The sequence below is a fragment of the Plectropomus leopardus genome, chromosome 10, assembly GCF_026936395.1.
Source record: "Plectropomus leopardus strain MGB_pleo_1.0 chromosome 10, ASM2693639v1, whole genome shotgun sequence".
NCBI classification, from domain to species: Eukaryota; Metazoa; Chordata; class Actinopteri; order Perciformes; family Serranidae; genus Plectropomus; species Plectropomus leopardus.
In genome coordinates, this window is record NC_142185.1 from 5927078 (window position 1) to 5947996 (window position 20919).

The window sequence follows — 20919 nt, forward strand, 5'->3', positions numbered from 1 at the left end:
TCATTCATCTTCCTTATATTTTAGGTGTAAGGAAGTTTCAAAGTAAAATACTTATTCACCTTCTTCCTGAGAGGGCTACTTTAATTTATTTATTTATTTTTGGTTCAATGCCAGAAGTTGCATCCAAAATTCATGCACCTTAGCACCATGTTTCATGGGGGCTAAGAATAAGGTGGATAGCCTTTATGGCATTTTGTTAAAAGACAATTGATCCATCCGTAAATGCAATTAAAATAACTATTAATATGTCTTGTATTGCACAGTGTGCTGCAAGCCGGGACAAAAGGATGAGCACAGGTTCAGTATCAAGTAATCACTCCGCACAGATCGAGCCGACAGAACTGGGATGGAAGGAAGGCCACATTCTGAAAGGTCTGAAGCGCCTCCAAATGTGCAGCTCCAAGGAGGCATCCTCACTTGCATCTGTGCCACACTGCAAAGATTGTATGACCTCCAACGAGGGCATATACTCACTTGGTGTCAAGGGTATCCAACAAGGGAGTACAGCCAAGCAAGTAGCTCCTACAAGTAAACCTTTTAAGGCTGGAGCAGGGATTGCTGCCCCAGACTCTGATGATGCAGATGACGAGTCAACTAAACTGCAAAATAGGAAATCCAGTGACCAACCAACAAAAGAGCTTGTTTGCTTGGAAAAACTGGATGTTACAAGAGATGATGACAACAATTTTAAAGAAGACCCTGTCAAAATTGCAGGGGATTCTGGTCTTTTTCCCTCACCTGTTACAGACAACTTCTTATTTTTAGAGGGCCCAACCGTGAAACCTGGGGTAAGCCCAACAGATAGCCTTACACAACTGGACGAACAAAACAAAGATTCTTTAGAAAAAAGAAAGCCTTCAGGCTTAAAGTTAAGTGACAGAAACAATAACCAGGAAAGGTCTACTGACCGTAAATCCAGACTTGATCATGTCAAAAGACAACAGAGCAGACTTAAGCAAGTCGAAGCAGGGACAAGTGATGTGAGCTCCTCTACTCAGCATTCTACAAGAGTTCTGAGCTGTGTGAGTGTAGCCAGACAGCGCAGCTCCTCAATGGAGGTTCCCCACTGCAGAGACCAAGCGAGTCAAGCTAGCAGTGAAAGCCACGACTACAGCATCTCAGAATCTCCACAGAGAAAACCCAAACCTCAGCTTTGCGACTCAGCAAGAAAGGCTTTCATTCTGCGGAGCAAGAGTGCAGATGGAGGGAAGGAACAAGCGAAGCATACACACTCTCCTCTCCACCAAAAGCTTATTAAGGGTCACAGGTCCAAAGGACAATCAAACCCTCCAGGACATAGTGTTACCAACAAAAGGCCAAATCTCAGTAAAACACAATGTTCAAACAAGGGATCATTATCTAATGTTGAGAAAGATGAGGACATTGTGGTATCGACAAGTTCCAAGTCTCTCAAGAGTGTGCGCTCTCCCCTTGCTTCCCCTGTAAAACATTCAAAGACATTTAAGCCTCCAGGGATCAATGAATGCTCTAAGAGCCCAACAAAATCACCATTGCAGATCCCTCGACTTCAATCAAGCAATGAGTCTTTGGAAGAGAGCATCTATGACAACTTACCCTGCTCTCCGCGAAAACAACGACGCCAAGACCAGCACTGTGATGGTTCCCATTCAGAACATAGATCTCCGTCCCCACCACCACCACCAGGTCGAACTACTTCTCTTGTCCTTAGGCCCAGTTGTGACAGCTTACCCAAAGCACACAAATCTGCAGGTCTGGCTCAAAGCTCTACTACTGGGAAGACAACATCGACCCCCACCAAGCCACAATCAAATCTTTCCTCTTTTTTACAGTCTCAACAATCCAACCCAACAAAGGACAATTCTAATACAGCCTCTCAAGTGGATGCTGATGGTAAGCCACTGAAAGATATCCCTGCCAAGCTCTACAATACCCACTCATCCAAGATGCCACCTGTCCCACGTCAAGAGTCAAAGCCTTCAGACTCAGTCCAGCTATCTATGGACAGGACTGCCATATGTCATGATGAAAATGGCATTCCCTCTATTTTCCCATGTCAGAGCATCTTACAAAGATCCCAGCAGAGCATTAGTGAGCCAAAACTTTCAGAAGTCTTGCCTCAGGCATATTCTAATGTTTACTACCATGGGATTGCCAATAATCCCCAGAGTTCCACCTCAAGAGCTGTAAAAATGGCTCTTCCCATGAATGCTAAGTCTCATGAGGCAATTGCTGGACAGGAAACCAGTACCTTCCTAGTTTTCGGAAGAAATAAAGAAGATGATCCAAACTCTACTGCAAAAAGTATCCAGACCTTCCAGACTTTTACATGCGACCCCCAGATGGTACATGAATGTGGTGCTCAAGACAGAGCCCGCAAAAAGATTGAGACCCGCTGCAACTCACTGGATTCTGAGCCCTCAGTACAACCTGTAGCATCAGACAGCGGTGTGATGTTAGACTGGGGATTTGATGAGGAAGGTTGGTTGTTTAAACGGTCTGTGTCTGTGTCAACCAGACCTCCCATTAAACCAGTGATGGGCATGAACGGGGCAAAGGCTCGTAGCCAGAGCTTTGGTGCACGCTATATGGACAGGCCAAGCTTCAACAGATCTGGAAAGGTCCGTACCCAGATCAAAACACACTCAGGGAGCTCCTTGAACTCTCTCAGTGATGTCCTTCCAGGAAGTATGAGTTGCTCCAGTAGCTACCATTGTCCAATGAATCGATCTCTTTTAAACAACTTCTTGATTGAAGAGGGCCTGACAGTTCCTGCACATCTGGGGTCCTCCAGTGAAAGACTTCAAAGTCTTAAACACCAACGAGAACAGGCGAGGCGCCTTCAGATTGAGCAACAGTTTTCAAGCGCCTTTGGTGAACCAGTTTCTGAAGAACCAGAAAGACAAAGTACTATAACCACAATCGAAGAGAAAGTGATGCTTGGCATAGAGGAAAACTTGCACAAGTCTCAGGAACAGGAGAGAACTAGTGAAGTGAAGCAAAAATCTGGCTCAACCTTGGCAAATTGGTTCGGTTTTCGTAAAAGCAAGCTTCCAGCTCCAAGCATTAAAAAGACTGATCCAGCAAAAATAAAAGAGGAGAAAAGAGAGCAAAAGATTACATCACTTCTGGGAGGAAAGCAGACAAAGTCTGACAAAAAGAGAGACAGAAGAAAAAGTGATGGGAAAGACTGGTAAGAAATTTAGAATTAATAATATTTTTTGCTTACTTTTAAGATCTTCACTATGATTGAAATTTCATCTAAACACTAAACCTCTAAAGCTTGACAATACAGCATATTTCTTCATAACTTATTGCCAGTCAAGAAGTTTATTGTCTCAGATGTCATAAGTCATTTTTATCAAGTGTTCCAAAACACATCTGTCAGTCTCTTTAGCTCTGAAACCATCTGAGACACATTTCATCCAGAGGTTTTCAATCGGTATGGGATAATTTGTCAGTGAAATCACCCTGGGTGTGTTGAGTCAATATCAGAGGATCTCAGTACGAAGTGATCTGTTGACAAACTGTTTTCTTTCAGCTCTGTTGGGAGAAGGGAGTCTCACGATGCAGTGCGCGCATGCATCTCAATGCCCTGCCCAGGAATGTCCCTGAATGAGATACAAGGACATACTGACATCATCGGGGACCCAAAGGTAAATTAAATCATTACCTAATACAAACAGGTTAAAGTTATCATATTGGTAGGCAGCCAGTTTTAGTTCTAATCACAAAAATGTCTTTTCTACATAGGTGTGTATCCAAACCCTGTTTTTTATGTTAAGTATGTTTGTTTCAGTAATATTACTGTAAATGCACTAAAAAGACTCAGATAAAAAAAACAGAAACAACAAAAGACTGAAGAAAAAGTAAAGATTCATAGTTCTTAGCAGGTGCACAGGTTTGATTCCAACCCAAAGCAATTTGCTGCATGCCATCCCTTTTCTCTCTCTTCTTTTGCGTCTATCTTCAGCTAAAGGAGAAAAACACATTTTTAGAAAGAAAGAAAGAAAGAAAATGCACTTAAAATAATTGTTGAAAAAATATACAGTGGAAGCAAATGAAAACATAATAATCATTACATGACTGTTTTAACAAGTGAGAAGTACTTCAGGCTGATTCCACTAACTGTCCCTCAAAGTCTCTTACACACAGTTTCATCATTTTGGCCTTTATTACCAAACCTCACTTTAAGACCTTTAAATTTATCACAGTGTCCATAATTTTACCATTGGAGCCCTTTAATTCATCCAAAGAATGTATCAATAATTCAACAAGTGAAAACATTAAGTTTTCAGAAATCAGACACACTATGTCATAGTTTGAATATTTGATTATTATTTAGAGTACAAAACTTGTGAAACTATGAACAGAAACGTCTCCACTGAGAACTGCTTGTGGAAGACAATGTTAAGCAAATGCAGTGCCTAGAATCAATCAAAAGAGAGTATCAGTGGGGTGCCTGGTGGCTCAACGGATGGAGCGGCGCCCCATGTGCAGAGGCTGTGTCCTCGCTGTGTTAGCCGCAGGTTCGAGTCCAGCCTTGGCTCTTTGCTGCATGTCTCCCCCTCTCTCTCCCCCTTTCACACTCACACTGTCCTGTCAATAAAAGGCAATAAAAGTCCCAAAAAAACATAGTGTGTCTTCACTGGAGAGATTCATTAATGCATTAATTAGTCACATTATGGCTATGAAATTGTCAAGGTTAAGTGTTCATTGCCAGATAGAGCAACACAGGGATTACTACTGACAATGTGCATGTAGAAGTATAGAAGAACATGTAGGTAAAGTCTTTTTTTGTCCTTCAACAAAAACACAAAGATGCAGATGATGAACCTGAGAGCCGATGGTGAAAATGGATCTACAGTGAAGAACGCCAACCAGGAGGCTGTAATAGGTCAGATTTTTCTGTTCTCTTTTGCATAGAATTGTCCATAATTCCTTTCAGTCACTGCAATTCTTAATAAACCCTCTTGAACATCTTAGTCCCTGAAAAGCAAAACTTGGCTAACTAACTAAGTCTACTTGCAAACTAGCAATGTTAGCTGTGTCAATTTTAGCATGCTAGCGTTAAGGTTCTATCTGTGCTTACCATTTTACAGTTTGCAGACAGAAGTGAAGACCAAATATGACACATATGTGTAAGTCATAAACATGATGAATATGCTAACAAGTCAAACAAACATGCAAAACGCTGAATTTTGTCAGTGTGTCCTTTTTCCGCCATATTTATGTTCATTTTATTTGTTCTAACTCTGCATTTGTTTATGGCTTTGGGTGGAAGTTTGAATTGGGGCTGATGGAAACCATTTCACCATGGTTGTATTTCATGCAGAGTTTGCCCTTTAATGGGGATAATATATATAGCCTTGACTGCTCATTTTCACATATCCATGCACTGAAAATTTGCATGCGCAGGCTCATCCAAGCAGGATGAACCTCTTCATCCATATGGAGGCCCAAGTGTCCTCCTGATCTTGCCTACATGAATAAGTTGGTGTGAGGAAAATCAACTGGATGTTTTAAGCCCTGACTTTCTATAAAGCTGGTGATTTTGAGGTGGATTGAGGATTGGATTATGTTTTGTTTCTGTTTTTGCTGCACTTTGAAATTTCAGTCCTAGATTCCATATTTGAGATCAGTTAATTAAGTTGAGATAAGTGGCAGAAGTGGACCAACAGTCCTGTTGTTTGAAAGATAAGCTTTAAAAGCAGTTTTTAGAATCAGCAGGATGGGAAAGGGTTTATTTTAGTAAGTCTCACTAGAGCAACACTGGTTAATTACACTCACTTTTTGAACAGTATGTTTCATAGAGTACAAAATTACAGCAGGCTTTGGTAATGCACGACACACTCCTCAGGCCATCAAATCCCAACCGACTCTGGGCTGTGCATGTAGCACACATGCCAGTTTGTTTAGCTCTTAGGGTCTGGCTCTCCTGAGCTTTTTCAACTTGTTACTTGCCTCATATATGATTCTTAATTAGGAACATGCTTTGGGGTAAATTTGCCCAAAAAAAATATTTTTTAGGTGAACAGAGAGGCCAAGTGCTTTGTTACATGTAGGAAGGGAAAATTAAGGTGCAGGGCTCCACAGTGCTACCAATTCACTCACAGTTGCACCTAAACATTGATATGTGCAAACTTTAAAGATAAAGTAGGAGCACAGTGTGCGATTAAAGAAATGCCATAACAGAAACACTTTTTTAAAACTAGAGGGCATTTAATTTGAAATGACAAATACAGTAAGTGGTGACAGTAACTTAATCACATAGTCACATTTTCATACATCCATGACTCTCAGACACACAACTTTCTCTTGTAAAAACTTTCGGTCGGCGAGTAAATCTCGGACGACCATTTGCCACATTGGGGGGCAAATGCTTGTACCAAAATCATGTAACTAAACTTTGCTGAGAGTCTCTGCTTCGTTTTGGTGTCATTTAGGAGCACACAGCCCAGCTGCTTCTCTGTTCTTGCTGTCCGCCACACTCTCACACACCTGCACCAGTGCAGCAAAACCTGACCATCTCGGGCGCTACTATTTCTGCGACACTGTGTACTGTACAGGACATCAGCTGATCCACTAATCTCTCATTTCCCGCCAGTCACATCTAGCTAGCACTGTGCGCACAGGCTATGAAATAATCACACGTAGGACCCTGTAGTTTGAACCAAGACAGCAAACTCTTCACTCTGTCCCACAATCAGCAGCAGAACATTAGCGCCAATACCTACATTATTACCTTTCACAATAAGAGCCCTAAACATAAAGAATGCATCACTGCTTACCAGATTTAACTTATTTACATGATAAATGTGGTGATGAGTTTTTCAATATATTGAAATAATTTTGTTTTAGATTTTCCTCTGGTGTCTTGTTTAAGTTGGCCTTCAACATAATACACTATTATCTAAGTGAAATGTACTGAAACAAACATTTTGACCAATAAAAAAATATGCTTGGCCCATGTATTTTTTCATCTAACAGCCACCACACTCAATAGTGAAACATAATTTGGATCTGTGCTTATTTTTTGTGTGCTCCTGAATTTTTCCATATAGGAGCATGTTTACACCTAGGGAAAAAAGTTAGCAGAGTCCTGATGTGCTCTTGAAAATGAAAAAAAAAATTGGAATACTGGCTAAGTGTCAGCTGGTTTCAACCTCACAAGATCCTTATCCACATGGAAAGAGTAAAAGCAGATCATTTACACCTGAGATACTATATAGACAATACACTGGAAATAAACATTACTGTCTCACATTATAAAAGGGGGAGACTTATAAAAGGGGGACTTGAAGAGCGCAGACCTCTGCCAAGGTCAAATACCCTATTGAGCAATGTTATCAAAAGTGAAAAATAATCTATGTATCTGCCCCGTGATTCCGCTCCAAATTTAATGGGTTTTGTCTTGGCCCATGCTACATTCTTCCACCAAGTTTTATGGGAATGGGCGAGTTAATTTTTCTGTAATCCTGCCGACAAACATACAGAACTAAAAACTCTAAGTGAGAAACAGCTTGAACACTTTTAGGTTTTTCTCTATACTCAAAAGAGTGCACAAGGTTGATGAAATTTGAGTAACGGTATTCCAAAAAAAAAATACACAGAGATCACCTTAAACATTTTGGAAGGGATCCTGTATCATATTGGCGTTTTCTCCCCGTATAGGTCTGCTTGGTTTTAAAGCATTTTAGATCTAGTTATCAGGTTTATCAAGACTGACTGTCCTTAGGTCCCTTTCGCATCACTTCTGATTAACCTTGTGTGTATTTGAATTGTGTACGTTGTTTTTAAAATGAATTTATTCACATCATGCTCGAGTAGGTTTTCCGCCTGTCTGTTTTAAATTGTGCCCAAAACTTTGGACCAGAAAGTATGCTGAATAAGTCAAAACCCTCGAGGTACATTTGGCTTTGGTCGAGTTGCCATTCAATGACAATCTGCAGCAGATGTGATCTCTCTAGCTCACTCCTACCCACACTCATAAGCTTTTTTTCCATAACCAGTTGAAACTACAGGTGGCAACTTGGTCAAAAAGAGAGAGTGAAACTGAAATAAAACAGGAAGTGAAACTTCTTTTGGTCCTTATTTAATTTTGATAACTTACTAAATTAAAAAATAGCAGCAGATAAAGCTCTGCACATCACTCAGGTAGAGGACTGGTGACAGACCCTGCTGAAATTTCATTGGCCAGAGTGACACCATCGGCAAGGCACTGCAAATATCAAGTATGTTTGATACGGGCGGACGCCTGCCCTTAGGGGTTAATCACCTCATTAAAATTTCAGCATTGCACCAGCTAAGCATGCTCATCCAAGCCACTGCTGAGTGGCTTAACTTTGCCTTCAGCTGTGAGCTGAATTATACCATCTAGAGTTGGCATAAACTTGTTGGGCCTCACGTAGAGCCGACGGAGTAGTTTTCAACTCGATCCTATAAAGTAAGGCGAGACAAACAAAAACAGGTGCAGTCCAACCAATATTAAAATTCTGTCTGTACTTTTACTCTATACAGAGAAACTACATATGGACATCTTTTTGGATGTGGCTGTTGGCTACATCTCATCAAATTAGTCTTCTCTCTTATTTTTAAGGTTAAAATACAATTATAAGGAAGTTAAATAAAGTACTTTTCCAGTTATATTTTTTAAAAAAGTGTTGTTATTATTCACTGTGAGCAGGCAACAAACTAACAGCTCCCCTGTTCAAATATTACTAATATTTGCAAATCATAGTGGCGCTCCATCATTCCAAAATGTGACTAAATAATCGCAATCTGGAGCTCTGCAAAAGCCCCGCTTTGTGTGTGTGTGTGTGTGTGTGTGTGTGTGTGTGTGTGTGTGTGTGTATGTGTGTGTGTGTGCGCGCGTGTGAGGCAGAGAGCCACAGGGGAGAGCGTGGGAACCAAAAAGCCAATGGCTTATAAAAATGCTGTGACAATTTTCACTCGATTTTCACGATAATCATTTTATATATTGCAAGTAAAACAAGCCATAGTTATTTCAATACATTGCCCATCCCTAGTGGGCATTATGCTTCTGCAATGATGCTGTCTCAATATCTGCAGCTGTATAAGTGCTGTATGAGCATCAGCTTTTAGCCGAGTCAGTGGGATACACTCACAGGGACTCACATGCACTACCACGCTGTTCATAACCTCACCTTCTAACACAACAGAGAAGTTTGGATTACAACTCGCACAGAGGGAGAGTGGCTTCATTCTCTACTCAGGATGCCATCTTTACATAGCAAATAGTTTTTTGTGGATATATTAATGTTCTGAATGTTGCATACAGCTCCTTTTCTAAGCAGTTAAGTAAAATTAAATTTGCTTCTATCTGATATATCTCTTGTAGTTCGTTCATTCTTCTTCTCGTTCATTTTTTTTTAAATAGGCCTTTGACAAAAAGGCATGACATTAACAGTTTCAGATGGACTTCGAAGAAGGATATGTTTTCTCACCACAGAACTGAAAGCTTAAGCTAGAACATATTCTCCCCCTTTTCACCTTCTTGTTTTGCTTTCCTCCTGCATTTGTACTTAAAAAATAAATACATACAATGGGTTTCTGTCTAGCTTAAGAGGTAGAAAAAAATCTGACTGATCTCTGACTGAAGACTCATTGACTGACATTTAAAGTTTTTGCTTTTTTTATAATTTGTAAACTGATATTCACTAGAAAGATGCCCTTTGAGTAAAGATGTGACCATAGATTCCTTCAATTTATGCGCGCACATGACTTCTCTTAACTACACTCTGTTCAGTTGAAAAACAGCATAATCCTACGTATCCTAAGTAGCCTTGACATAATTCCTAATGTTTTAAAATCAAATTAGAAGGTCATTACTGCAGTGTTTTCTTGTGACATTGACCAGTTATTGATTGAGCTTGGTACACCAGCACAACCTCAGCATCCATGTTAAAGGCTTTTTGAAGCTAATCAATTCTCAGCCTCTGTGATTCTGTCTTCTCTGGGAAGACTGTGTCACAGCGGTTCTTGTTATCTTCCAACTAAAGACCAAAATAATCAATAATGTCTCTGTTCTAAGTCTCAATGTTTTTGTTCTTGTTTAAAGCAAGGTAAAAATAACTATTTTCATCCCAAGCAGTGCTTTAATTTTTATTTCATGGAAGCAACTCATACTTTAAAGCTACTTTGCGCAAGTGAGGTGTTTTCAATTTTGCATATACTGACATTTGGAACTTATACATAATATGATGTGAGTAGATATTTCAATTCAAAAGTAGTATGTGTAAAACTGGTCCTATAGTACTGCATGTTTCTGTGTTATGTAGCCTAATAATTTTACATGCATGTCACATTTTCTTAAAATGTGACATGCACATTTTGTGTCACAAATGTGTCACATTTTCTTAAAATGTGACACATTTGGAGAAAACTCAAGTGAATAATAAGAAAAAAGTGAAGAAAAATGAGCTTGTAAAAACCGAAGAAGAGGGGTGTAAAGTCTCATGTGTGCGTGCCTTAATTAATAAAAGGGGAGCAGCTGTTGCCTTTGCTCCAGCATCAGATTGCCTGCAGGTTCCTGCCACAGGGTACATATTAAAACATGAGCCTGCACGACAACAGCTAGAGGATATCTTCTCTTATTTTGATTTTGTGCACACTGGACGGATGGCTGCTGTGACACATCTTGACTTCTACTTTTTGTTTTGAAAGGTGCATGATTCGCTGATCTAAATGTAGATGAACAGAAGTGAAAATTATACACACTCCACGTATTTGAAATGTGTGCTTCAACAGAGGCTTATTAGTGTAACAATTATGTGTAATTCTGATAGCCTGGTAAGACCATCCGGATGATGTGAGCTCAACATTCTGTTCTGCTCTCTGTATCAGTCTGGACTCTGCCACCCTAAACACTTTCAGTGGGTTGGAGAACTCGCCTTGACAGACAAATTTCTTTAGTTAATCCGGGTGTTAGCACTAGCCTCTACTACACACATACATGTTACGTTAGACAGTTAAAGTAGATCTAAAAAATACAGTTTATTTATATTTTCCATTTGTATGTGATGTTTATCTCATTGAAAACAATACTCATGATCTTCTTCATCCCTTACGGAGCCAGTTAGTAAATTAAGCTTCTGCCAAATCCAGTCAGAAGAATGGCGAAAACGTCTTTTCCACAGAAAAACTCCACAAGGCCCTGATTGGCTGCCTACGCTGCAGCTCGCTCTCATTCAGAAGTCTGATAGCGCCAATTTGTCAGTGACTTATGACACCAAAAGCCACCTTTCATGACAGTATGATATGCCGCCGGGCAGCTTCTGTTTGTAGCACGGCCAGACGGAACCTTTCACAGTGTTATGGTACGCTGCTCATCAACACCAGTATTATACACAGACGGATAGTTTGTAATGTGGCTGGACAGAGCCTGTCACAGCCTTATGGTATGTTGCTTCACAATGTCAGGTAGAAGCGCTGCCAGTTAAAAGTAATATAAGGAGTTTGAAGGTCACTATAGTGCAGGAGGGCAGGAAGGGCAGCTGAAGGGTCCAACAAACCCCAGACTTTCACTTGGGAGCCTGATGTTCACTTCTCATATTAATGTATAGCCAAACCATTATGTTTTTTCCTGAACCTAACCACATTCTTTTGTTACAGCAGCATTAGTTGTGCTCAATCCTAGACACATGCTTTTATTGACATCCCCTAACACCAACTGACAAAATGATATGAATGTAAAGCATTTGGGGTGGCAGCAAGTCCAGACTGATACAGAGAGCAAAACAGAATGTTGAGCTCACATCATCAGAATGATGAGACTGTCAGGCTATAATTTGGAGGCACAATGTCAGACTTTTGATTGAACAATGCAGATTTGGCATCTTTAATCTCATCGTTGAGAAAATAACTGTGTGGGTTTGGCAGCTGTGTTTGACATGCTGCAAATAAAAATACACACATTGGTAGTGTAATTAAGTTTCATTTCATATGCCATTCCGTGCATTTCATATTCACAGTGTGATCAATGCATGCTACTCGTCATACTCTCATTAAACCATGTGTGTAATACAAAGCAGCAGTTCAAGTGAGCTTGATTTGCATTGGCCGAGTCATTCTCTGTGGCAGGGCTACATATGGTGTAATTAGCAAAATCATTACCCAGCACAACACTTATGTGTAATCAGATTGTACTGAACCACCATTTTTCAACTTTAAGAGGAAGCCATCGAGCCAACAACAGACTAAACATCTGTTGCATGTTGAAATGACCAAAACACGACACAAGTATCAGCTGCTTGGAGCACAAACAGTCAGGATAATGTGGCAGGAATAACAAGGAGACATGAGGGAAACAATCATATGATGCTGCAGGGAGGATCCATTATTATTGATTGGTAAAGCTGTCCTCATTTTAAGTGAAAGCTCTTTCACTGATTCAAATTCTCACTTATCATTTCTGCAGATTATTCTACAAGTGGAACAGTTTTACTTAGACTTTCCTCCGCTGGTGCAGAGCTACAGCCCAGATAATATGATGAGCAATAGTCAATTATTATATTAGTGCAGATATTTTTTTAAGGTTTCTTTAGTGCCACTACAACCGTGGTTACCCTGCTGTTTCATTCCTGTTGTTTTCCCTCTCTTTCCTGCAACCCCAAGACACTTCAACTGTTCTCCTTGTGCCGCAGGCTCCGGCTGCAAGATGCGAACATTGGACAGTGGAATTGGGACCATCCCCCTTCCTGAATCCTGTTCCTTCTTCTCCTCCATTCTGCACCTCCTCCCCAAATCCTCATCAACCCCAGAACAATCCTTCAGTCCTCTCAGTGTCCCCGGTTCGTCCAGCGAGGACGTGTCTCCTTCCCCATTACCCCGGTGGAGAATCCCCTCCAGCTTTAAGGACAGCAGCCATGCAGGGGTGCCAAACTCCCTCTCCGACTCCTCCATGACCCATATCCAGTCAGTGCCTTTCCCCACTGTGGCCTTCCTCCAGCCCATCCAACCCCAGTCTGAACCCATTGTGACCTCTGCCAGTTTGTGTGATACCCAGAGCAGGCTACCCAGACCACCACCAGGTACAGTAAAGAAGATCCAGTTACAAGCATGACGTATGGACAGAAGTAAAGATGATGATAAATGGGTTTTCTCCTCTCAGTGCTGTGGGCCTTTTATTAGCCCGTTCTCATCCCGAAGTCATCAAATACTGCCGCTTTTGCAGTACTTTTGGTGTAAAATTCCAAGGCCACCTTTCGTGTCTTCATGATGCGCTGCCAGATGACATTAGCTAAGAACGCGGCTGGATAAAACTGTTTGTGGTGTTATTACAGCCGGCAGACAGCCGAACAGCACCTAGGGGTTAGCATGATGCAAGGACAGGCAGCATCAGTTTAGAACACAGCCAGACGGAGCCTGTCGCATCCGCATGATACGCAGCTGGATGGCGTTAGGTTGAAATGCTGCCAGTAGCACCCATTAAGGTCCCTATAGGGCAGGCAGAGGGGCACTGGATGGGTCCAACAAGCCCCAGACTTTCATGCGGGAGTTGCTTTTCCCACACCTTAACATGTGCCTCCTTCCTCTAAGCCTTACCATCTGTACCAGCATGTGCTTTTGTTGATGTCCCAGCGTTGGTTGCCATGTGCTTGTGTTGTCTAAACAAAACCACATGCAGCATCATCCCACCATGTGCATTTGCTGACATCATTGTAGTGGAATCCCGCAACGACAACAGCAGAAGCTGAAGGATATCTAGAGCAAAATATGTAGACATGAAAGTCCACTGCAAAGCAGCAACATGTCACAACTTGGGATGAGAATATGTTGATTCAGCACCCCTACTGTAAAATAAATATATTTTGTAACTAGTTATTGTGTGTGGTGAAGGGGAAACTCTTTCTGTCAATATGTAGATTTTGGAAAATAATAAACTCCAACACAAAACTTTGTTTAAAAGTTCCTCCCATGCTGACACTTTGACTCTTTGCACCTTTTAATTAATTAATTTTATCTGCAATCATTAAAATAAAATGCTAATACAGATAATCTGCAAATATCGGCCCCGATTATTGGCCAGGCCAATAATCCGTCGACCCCCACTCCTAACCTGGGGAATAGAAAAAGCTCTTCGACTTAACTCCTGCACTCATAACATCAATCAAAATTACAATGTAGAATAGAAAAAATACTTTTTATAGAAAACTTTGTTGATACAACAAATTGTGCTGTATAAGAACAGGCAGGAAATCCCTCTGACATGTCACTCTCCTTTGAAAAGCGACATATCCAATACAAGTAGTGCTTAAGTAATTCATTATTATTTTATCCATTACAAGAAGCACATCAAGGAATTGCTGAAGCTACACTCCCACATGAGGGAAAGCAAGATTCACTCCTGCAATGCTCTCTGCTTAAGATCTAAAGTGTGCCAGTGAACTGAAGGAGTACATGTCTGTATACACCTACACATAACAGACTCCTGAAAGCAGCAGAGATATTGGTGTGTCATTACAACAGCCACAGCCCTCATCACCACACTGATAGCTTTCATGCGGGAGGACAAAGTGTAGACATGGCCTGCTCAGTATGCTAATCACACAGCATGCGCCAAAAACATTTTCTCTGTCAAGAGGAAAGATGTATTTTGTGTATGGGTTTCTTAATGAGTCATGTTTTCAGAGTGAAGCCCCAAGGGTTCTCCACCACACACATAATGTGTATTTTCGTCTGCATAGTTTCAGAGGGTGGATGATGAGGAGATGAACATGCATGCACTAAATAAGCTGGTGCTCAGTTAAAGTAGCTGTGTCTCGCTTCATTGACTTTTTTATTTGAAATTGATTGGCAATCTGTTCCCATTCCAATCTTAGTTAGACATGTATAGATGCATTAGTGCATGCACACAGTGCAGTTCATCATGAGTCATGTTGTGGATGCAATTAGGCAGAAAATCAGATTTTTTAAAATGTTACAGCCTGAAAAGCTTGAGAACTGACACTGCTGCTCGACCCTGTCAAACATCAATTTTGCAGGCTGAATGACGGGCACCACCCATTGTTCTGATGGCTCATAATTCCAAAGCCCTGATATGTTGACAAATGAACCATTGGACCAAAAGCCCATTTGTCCTACAGCCCAGTATCCTAAAGACTAACATGAGGAGTGTGTGTGGTCGAGGTTTTAGCAAGAATATCAGGTAGCCAATCAGAAGAGGAGTGTGGCAGGCCCTCCCTTCATCACTGTTGTTGGTCCAATGGCATCAACTTGCATTATAATGTGCCATGACTGCAATTGAGCTGGTTCAACAAACCCTAATGCAGTGATACTGAACTTACGACCTGTGGGCCAAATCTGGCCCTCAAAAGGTTGTCGGATAGCCCCCTAACCATTTTCTAATTCACAATAAAAACAAAGTAAGTGTTTTTGTACTTTTAGTATACATAGGGTACCAGACTGTATAAAACACCATCAAAATAGAGGTTGTTTATCAAAGAAAAAGTGCCAGTGGGGGATACCCTGCACCCACCAACAAAATCCTATATGAGCCCCTAATGTACTAAAATCCTAGAAACTTTGTAAAATCCGAGACGCATCCTAAAAACCTTAAAAACATCCTAAAATCCTAAAAACATCCTAAAATCCGAGAAACCTCTTAAAATCTGAGAAACATCCTAAAATCATAGAAACTTCCTAAAATCCTAGAAATGTCCTAAAATCCTTGAAACTTACTAAAACCCAGATATGTTATAAAATCCTAGAAACATGTATGGGGTTGCTGCGACTGGCCCCTGCCCTCATGTCATTTGCAAATGTGGCCCCTAAGCAAAGCAAGTTAAGTATCCCCAATGTAAAGTCTCAGTCAGTGATAAAAGGTACCATATACGTAGTTATCAACTGTTAACTTAGGCTTTCTGCATCAGGCTGTGAGCACATTACAACACGTTATTTGACACTTAAAATGATTGGTCATGTGCCGCCTACTACACCTTTTAAAAATAAAGCATCGCAGTAAAAATCAACACTGTTGCTTCAACTAAAGCAAGAGAGGAATGATGGCAACAAATTAATAGTTGAGTGGATTAACAAGCTACATTTATTTATTTGACCACAAACGTGATAGACAAGAAATGCATTTACCTATACTGGCACTGTCCCACTGTCACACTGTTCTGCTATATCGGCTTTACTCACAGTGCCCAGATTTGATTACTGAAGCATCTTTACCACTATAACAAAACCTGAGACTGAGACCTGAGACTGAATATGTAAGACATAGAGAAGTAACCACCATTAAGTTTTCACAGACCTCTGTATTTGTTGTTTTCTTCTGTTTATCTGTTCCCCAGCATGTCCATGACATCACACAGTTACACCAAAACAAAAATAAAGCACACACATACTCACAAAAGGCACACTCATCTGCTGCAGAGCCATGTACACAGCTTTGCTCTGCTGACAATGGGGAAGCAGTCTAAAGCCTATTTTTAGTGTGTTTCCCTCTGTCTGAAAAGCCTGTGTGCATGAGCCAACTGTGATGGGAAAGGGATATTACACTCGATAGTAACACTGTGTGTACTGTATACTTCTGAGGTGTATTGACTGCATGCCTGTCTACTTTATGAAAGACATATTTATAAGGCACCTTTAACCCCCTCTCAATAAATCACACATTAACAATTGTCTATATATATATGTATATATATATATATATATATATTAGCTGCAAAATAACTGGTATGGGTAAATTATGCAAACAATTTACCAGTTTAGGGTTTCACTCTTCCCCCAAATTAACTTTATGTGACAATAGCAGAAATGACAGAAACTGAACTCTCAAACACATTTTAGACCTTCAATTCGCCCTCTTACAAGCATTTAACGATAGGCTATACTACTCAAATAAAATAATGGTGGGGTCCCATTTTAAAGAAAACAACAAAGCCACTCGGAAGAAATTAGCCACAGAATGAGACCACCCAGAGCGAACAGGGTCACTCACCCAGCAGAAGTTCCTACAGCTCCTCTCTGTCCCCGGGAAGCGCCGCTCCTCTCGCCAGCCTCAGCGGCATTTGACTAAGTCTGTCATTCCTTGCCGCCAGAGGTGCCGCTGGGTTTTGCTTGGTCACCCAGTGCGCTGTCTGGTCTCCTGCCGTCCTCCGTCTAGGCTGATGGTGTCCATGAGGGTGTTAGCTGAAGGTTAGCACGGAAGCTAATGTAGTCCAAAGTCTACGCGAGCCATGGATGTGTTATAGTAGACAGGAGCTAAGTTAGCTTGACAGCATCGCGGCTGTTAGCTTAGCTGGAAAGTCAGGCTAAACCCTGACAGACAGAAAACACATTCATCTAACAGTAGCAAACATTGTGTCACTGTAGCGTCAACACCACGTTTCTCCAAATATTTTGATAGCAGTAACTTTCGGTTAACACACTGAACTGCCATAGTGTCTCTCTCTTCCCCATCGAGAGACCAGGTAAAGGCAAGGCCAGGTAAAAAAAACTACCGGCCAGCCTGACAATCTCCTCTCACACAACCTTGCCTGTTGATCTCCCGCCCCCCTCCCACCCCCCAGCCAATCAGCAGCTAAGGTACCTGATGTTGCGTAATAACAAGCGCTAGGCTGCGTCAATAGCAATAAAATAAATAGGTTGAATTTTATCCATCACGTCGCCATGTATGTTTTAACGAACGTTATTGAACATTATTGAACAAGTTGAAAGCTTTGAGAGGTCTTGGGCATGCTGTTTTTGTTCGTAATATGTCTGCTGCACTGTATTAATTTGGTGTTTACTTGTACCGCTGTGGTTTCTAAATAACTATTTTGGGTCTAAGTATGCTTAGCTGCCAGGGGCCTGTGGATATTGAGTTCCAGTAACAATACTGTCGGTTTGTTCATGTTTGACTGAAAAAAATGAAAAAAAAATGAATTATTAAAAAAAAAATGGGTTGTTCAAGATTAGAAAAAAAGAAAAAACAATGCAATCCAATTTTGGTTTTGATCTGGATTTAACCTTTACTTTTTTTGTACAGTGGTGCCCAGTAGAGCAGGCACCACATGCACAAAGGCTCCTTGGGGCAGCTACTCAAACCGGTGGTCCATCCCCTCTCTCTCCCCCTTTCCCATTTAATAATATGTCCTAACTAATAAAGGAAAAAAGCCCAAGAAAAAGGAGGAATGGGATACCTTTGATCCAGAAACATCACGATTATCCTGATCCCAGTAGATCACTCTTTCTGTAGTCACATGGACGCTCCTTTGATGTAGAGAAACCCAAGTTTGACAGGCCTGCTGTGCCCATTTACGGCTTAGCAAACCGTCAATTCTACATGTTTTGCTAGGTTGTCAGGTCAGTTTGAAAAAGCACCATCTGACACTGAAGCCCTTCTGCACTCGAGACAGTGCAGGCTGCTAAACTTGCATCAGGCTGAATGTCTTCTTTTTTTATTTACTGAAATGCATGTTTAAATGTTGATCTCCTGAGGGACATTTCTTCTGACACACAGTGAATAATTTTGGCTGTTTGATTTAAGCAACCTAAACTGTCACTCCATATCTGGCGAAATAAACTCTCGCCTCAATTGCACAGCGTTTCGGTTTGGTGAGGTGACTGTCACTTTCAGGTCAGAATTAGGAATCTGTCATCTTCTCAGATGTCAGCCGCTGCTCTTTTAGTGTCACTCAGATCTCCTGGAACTTTGAATTCAGAGTGATAATCTTGCTCTCTTTGAAGATGTCAGACTGTCAGTGTCACTCTGTTCTCCTGACTCCTCTTCTTGACAGAATTAAGTCTGACTGCTGAGAAAACCTCTGACATGAGTTTCATTCTGCTTTTTTTTTTTTCAGGTGGAATGGAACCAAAGAAGTTGACCTATATCAAGTCGAAAACAAGAGCCACTCCTAGCCAACAGAAAGAGCAGACAAGACTTCAGCTTGCCAACTGTAAGACTCATTAACAGGTTAACTTAAGACACATATGAGAAAACTTCTGAATAAAACATGTTATATTATTTATTTATTTTATTTATTTATGTATTTATTTATTTTTAAATAAAAATCTGAAAAAAGGCAATGAGCATCTTGGCAGGAAATGTCCTACAAACTGCAAGAAATTAGTAGATTTAGATTTTTTTTTTAAACAAATACAATAAAATAAAAAATCAGCCAGGAAAAATGTCAAGCAAACTACACATTTTATTATAATATTTAAAAAACTAAAAATTATGTGACAGAATTATTATTTTTAAGCACCTTGTAAAGGTAATTACCTCGTTTGTTTTTGTTTTTTACCTCCCCTTTGCCGTTTTTCTTTTTTTTTCTGTGCATTTTTAGGTATTTTTCTTAATTTAAAAATTTCTTGCAAATTTTTGGATCATTTCTTCTCAAGTTGCTCATTCCCTTCTTCCCATGATTATCAAAGAAGTCAAGCCAACTTTGAGTTCCGGCCTTGGAAAATAAAAAGGAATACTGTATTTGAATTCACATGAAAACCTAAAAGCTTGCCAAATGACAACCTAAAAGCTCGCTAAATGACACCCTAAAAGCTCACCAAATACTGGGTCCAAAAGACTGTTTAAACTTCAACAGGGTCATGTTTGTTCCACGAGTGAGAAACTAGAGATTTTTCAAAAACTATTATCAGTTTTGCACACTGAAGGGCTATATTGACCAGTGTGATTAAAGTTGAAAAGATTTTCAGCAGTTCAACGTTTTATTTTGTCAGGATAAATGTGGAATCTGCCTCCAGTAACCTTGTCAGACATATCCAAACTTTGCATCTAAAATCTGGCACTCCAGCTGGTGGCTGTAAAGATGAAGAAATGTGCAACAATCACTTCTTCACATTGTAAAAACAGCGATTTGCCTTTAAGTGCACTATAAATGCTACACTTTCCTGTAAAACTCATTTCCATCGTCACTGAGCAGAAAGCAAGCTTAATGGTGGCAACTAAACACATGACTAACACAAACATCATTTGCATCTTACTACAGTACATTAACGCTGGCATTTACAACGGGGGTGTGTGTGTGTGTGTGTGTGTGTGTGTGTGTGTGGTAGATCGTTAGATATGCCTTTGGGTTAAAAACCAGCCACAGGTTTAAAGCAGCATGTGAGGCACCATCATACACACACACACACACACACACACACACACACACACACACATACACACACATGCTTGCACTTCTACCTTTGTGAGAGCCCTCACTGACATAGTAAGTAAGTAAGTGAAGCTTTATTTATAAAGCACTTTTTAAAACATGCAGTTACAAAGCGCTTCACAAACACATGTACACACACTTAAAATAAATCAGTGAATGTATGAATGAATTGAGTTGAACACAGTACACTGAGGCACAGACAGGACCAAAACAAACAAAGAAAAACATAACACATGGAGTTGCTATAGGAAGGCTTGCCTCTAAAGGTGGGGTTTTAGTATACATTTGAAACAGTCGCAGGACTCAGCAAATCTGGTGGAAAAATACAAAGGTTGTTCCAGAGGGTAGGGGTTAAAACAGCAAATGCACGATCATAGTGCATTACCCAGGGCCTTACCCTAACCTTAACCATCTCAACTAAAAGCTGTTACTCCAACCAGGGCTGGAAATGAGCACCAGCCACCAGCCAAACACTGATAAAATATAAAAGTGGCTGCTAAATCTGCTACACTCACAAACCACAAAAACAATGGTTATCAATTAGGTAGCTGATATATTTTGGATTCCACTAGCTGCAGTGGCAGGTGGGCAAAAAAGTTCATTTCCAACACTGACCCTAACCTGAACTTTAAAATCACATCTTAACCCTCAAACAGGTCTTTGAAGAAATGAGGATCAGCCAAAATGTCACTTTCAAAAAATGTCCTCACTCTGTTCAAAAAACACTCTGGTAAAAAATGTGTTTTGGTCCTCCCTGTGTAGCAAGTACAAGAACACACACACACAAAATGCACATAACGATTCTGCA

At 40.6% G+C, this 20919-nt stretch overlaps 1 protein-coding gene and 1 long non-coding RNA gene across 5 annotated transcripts in view; one reads left to right on the plus strand and one right to left on the minus strand.

The window, feature by feature from the left end:
• The window catches only part of LOC148188467 (uncharacterized), an 86900-nt gene extending 69343 nt beyond the window's left edge, over positions 1-17557 (minus strand). Inside the window, exon 1 of the long non-coding RNA XR_015777603.1 lies at positions 16952-17557. This is a non-coding gene — a long non-coding RNA (uncharacterized LOC148188467). The remainder of the gene's footprint in view (positions 1-16951) is intronic.
• Positions 1-20919, plus strand: part of LOC121949025 (nck-associated protein 5-like) — a 90776-nt gene that overhangs the window by 63620 nt on the left and 6237 nt on the right. For 2 of the 4 annotated variants that reach the window (XM_042494610.2, XM_042494611.2), the window contains exons 9-13: positions 264-3172; positions 3521-3635; positions 4801-4876; positions 12645-13031; positions 18795-18890. In XM_042494610.2, coding sequence (XP_042350544.2) covers positions 264-3172; positions 3521-3635; positions 4801-4876; positions 12645-13031; positions 18795-18890 — 3583 coding nt within the window. Of the gene's footprint in view, positions 1-263; positions 3173-3520; positions 3636-4800; positions 4877-5081; positions 5121-12644; positions 13032-18794; positions 18891-20919 lie in introns of those variants that run through there. The other 2 variants (XM_088082926.1, XM_088082925.1) reach the window with 2 other exon arrangements.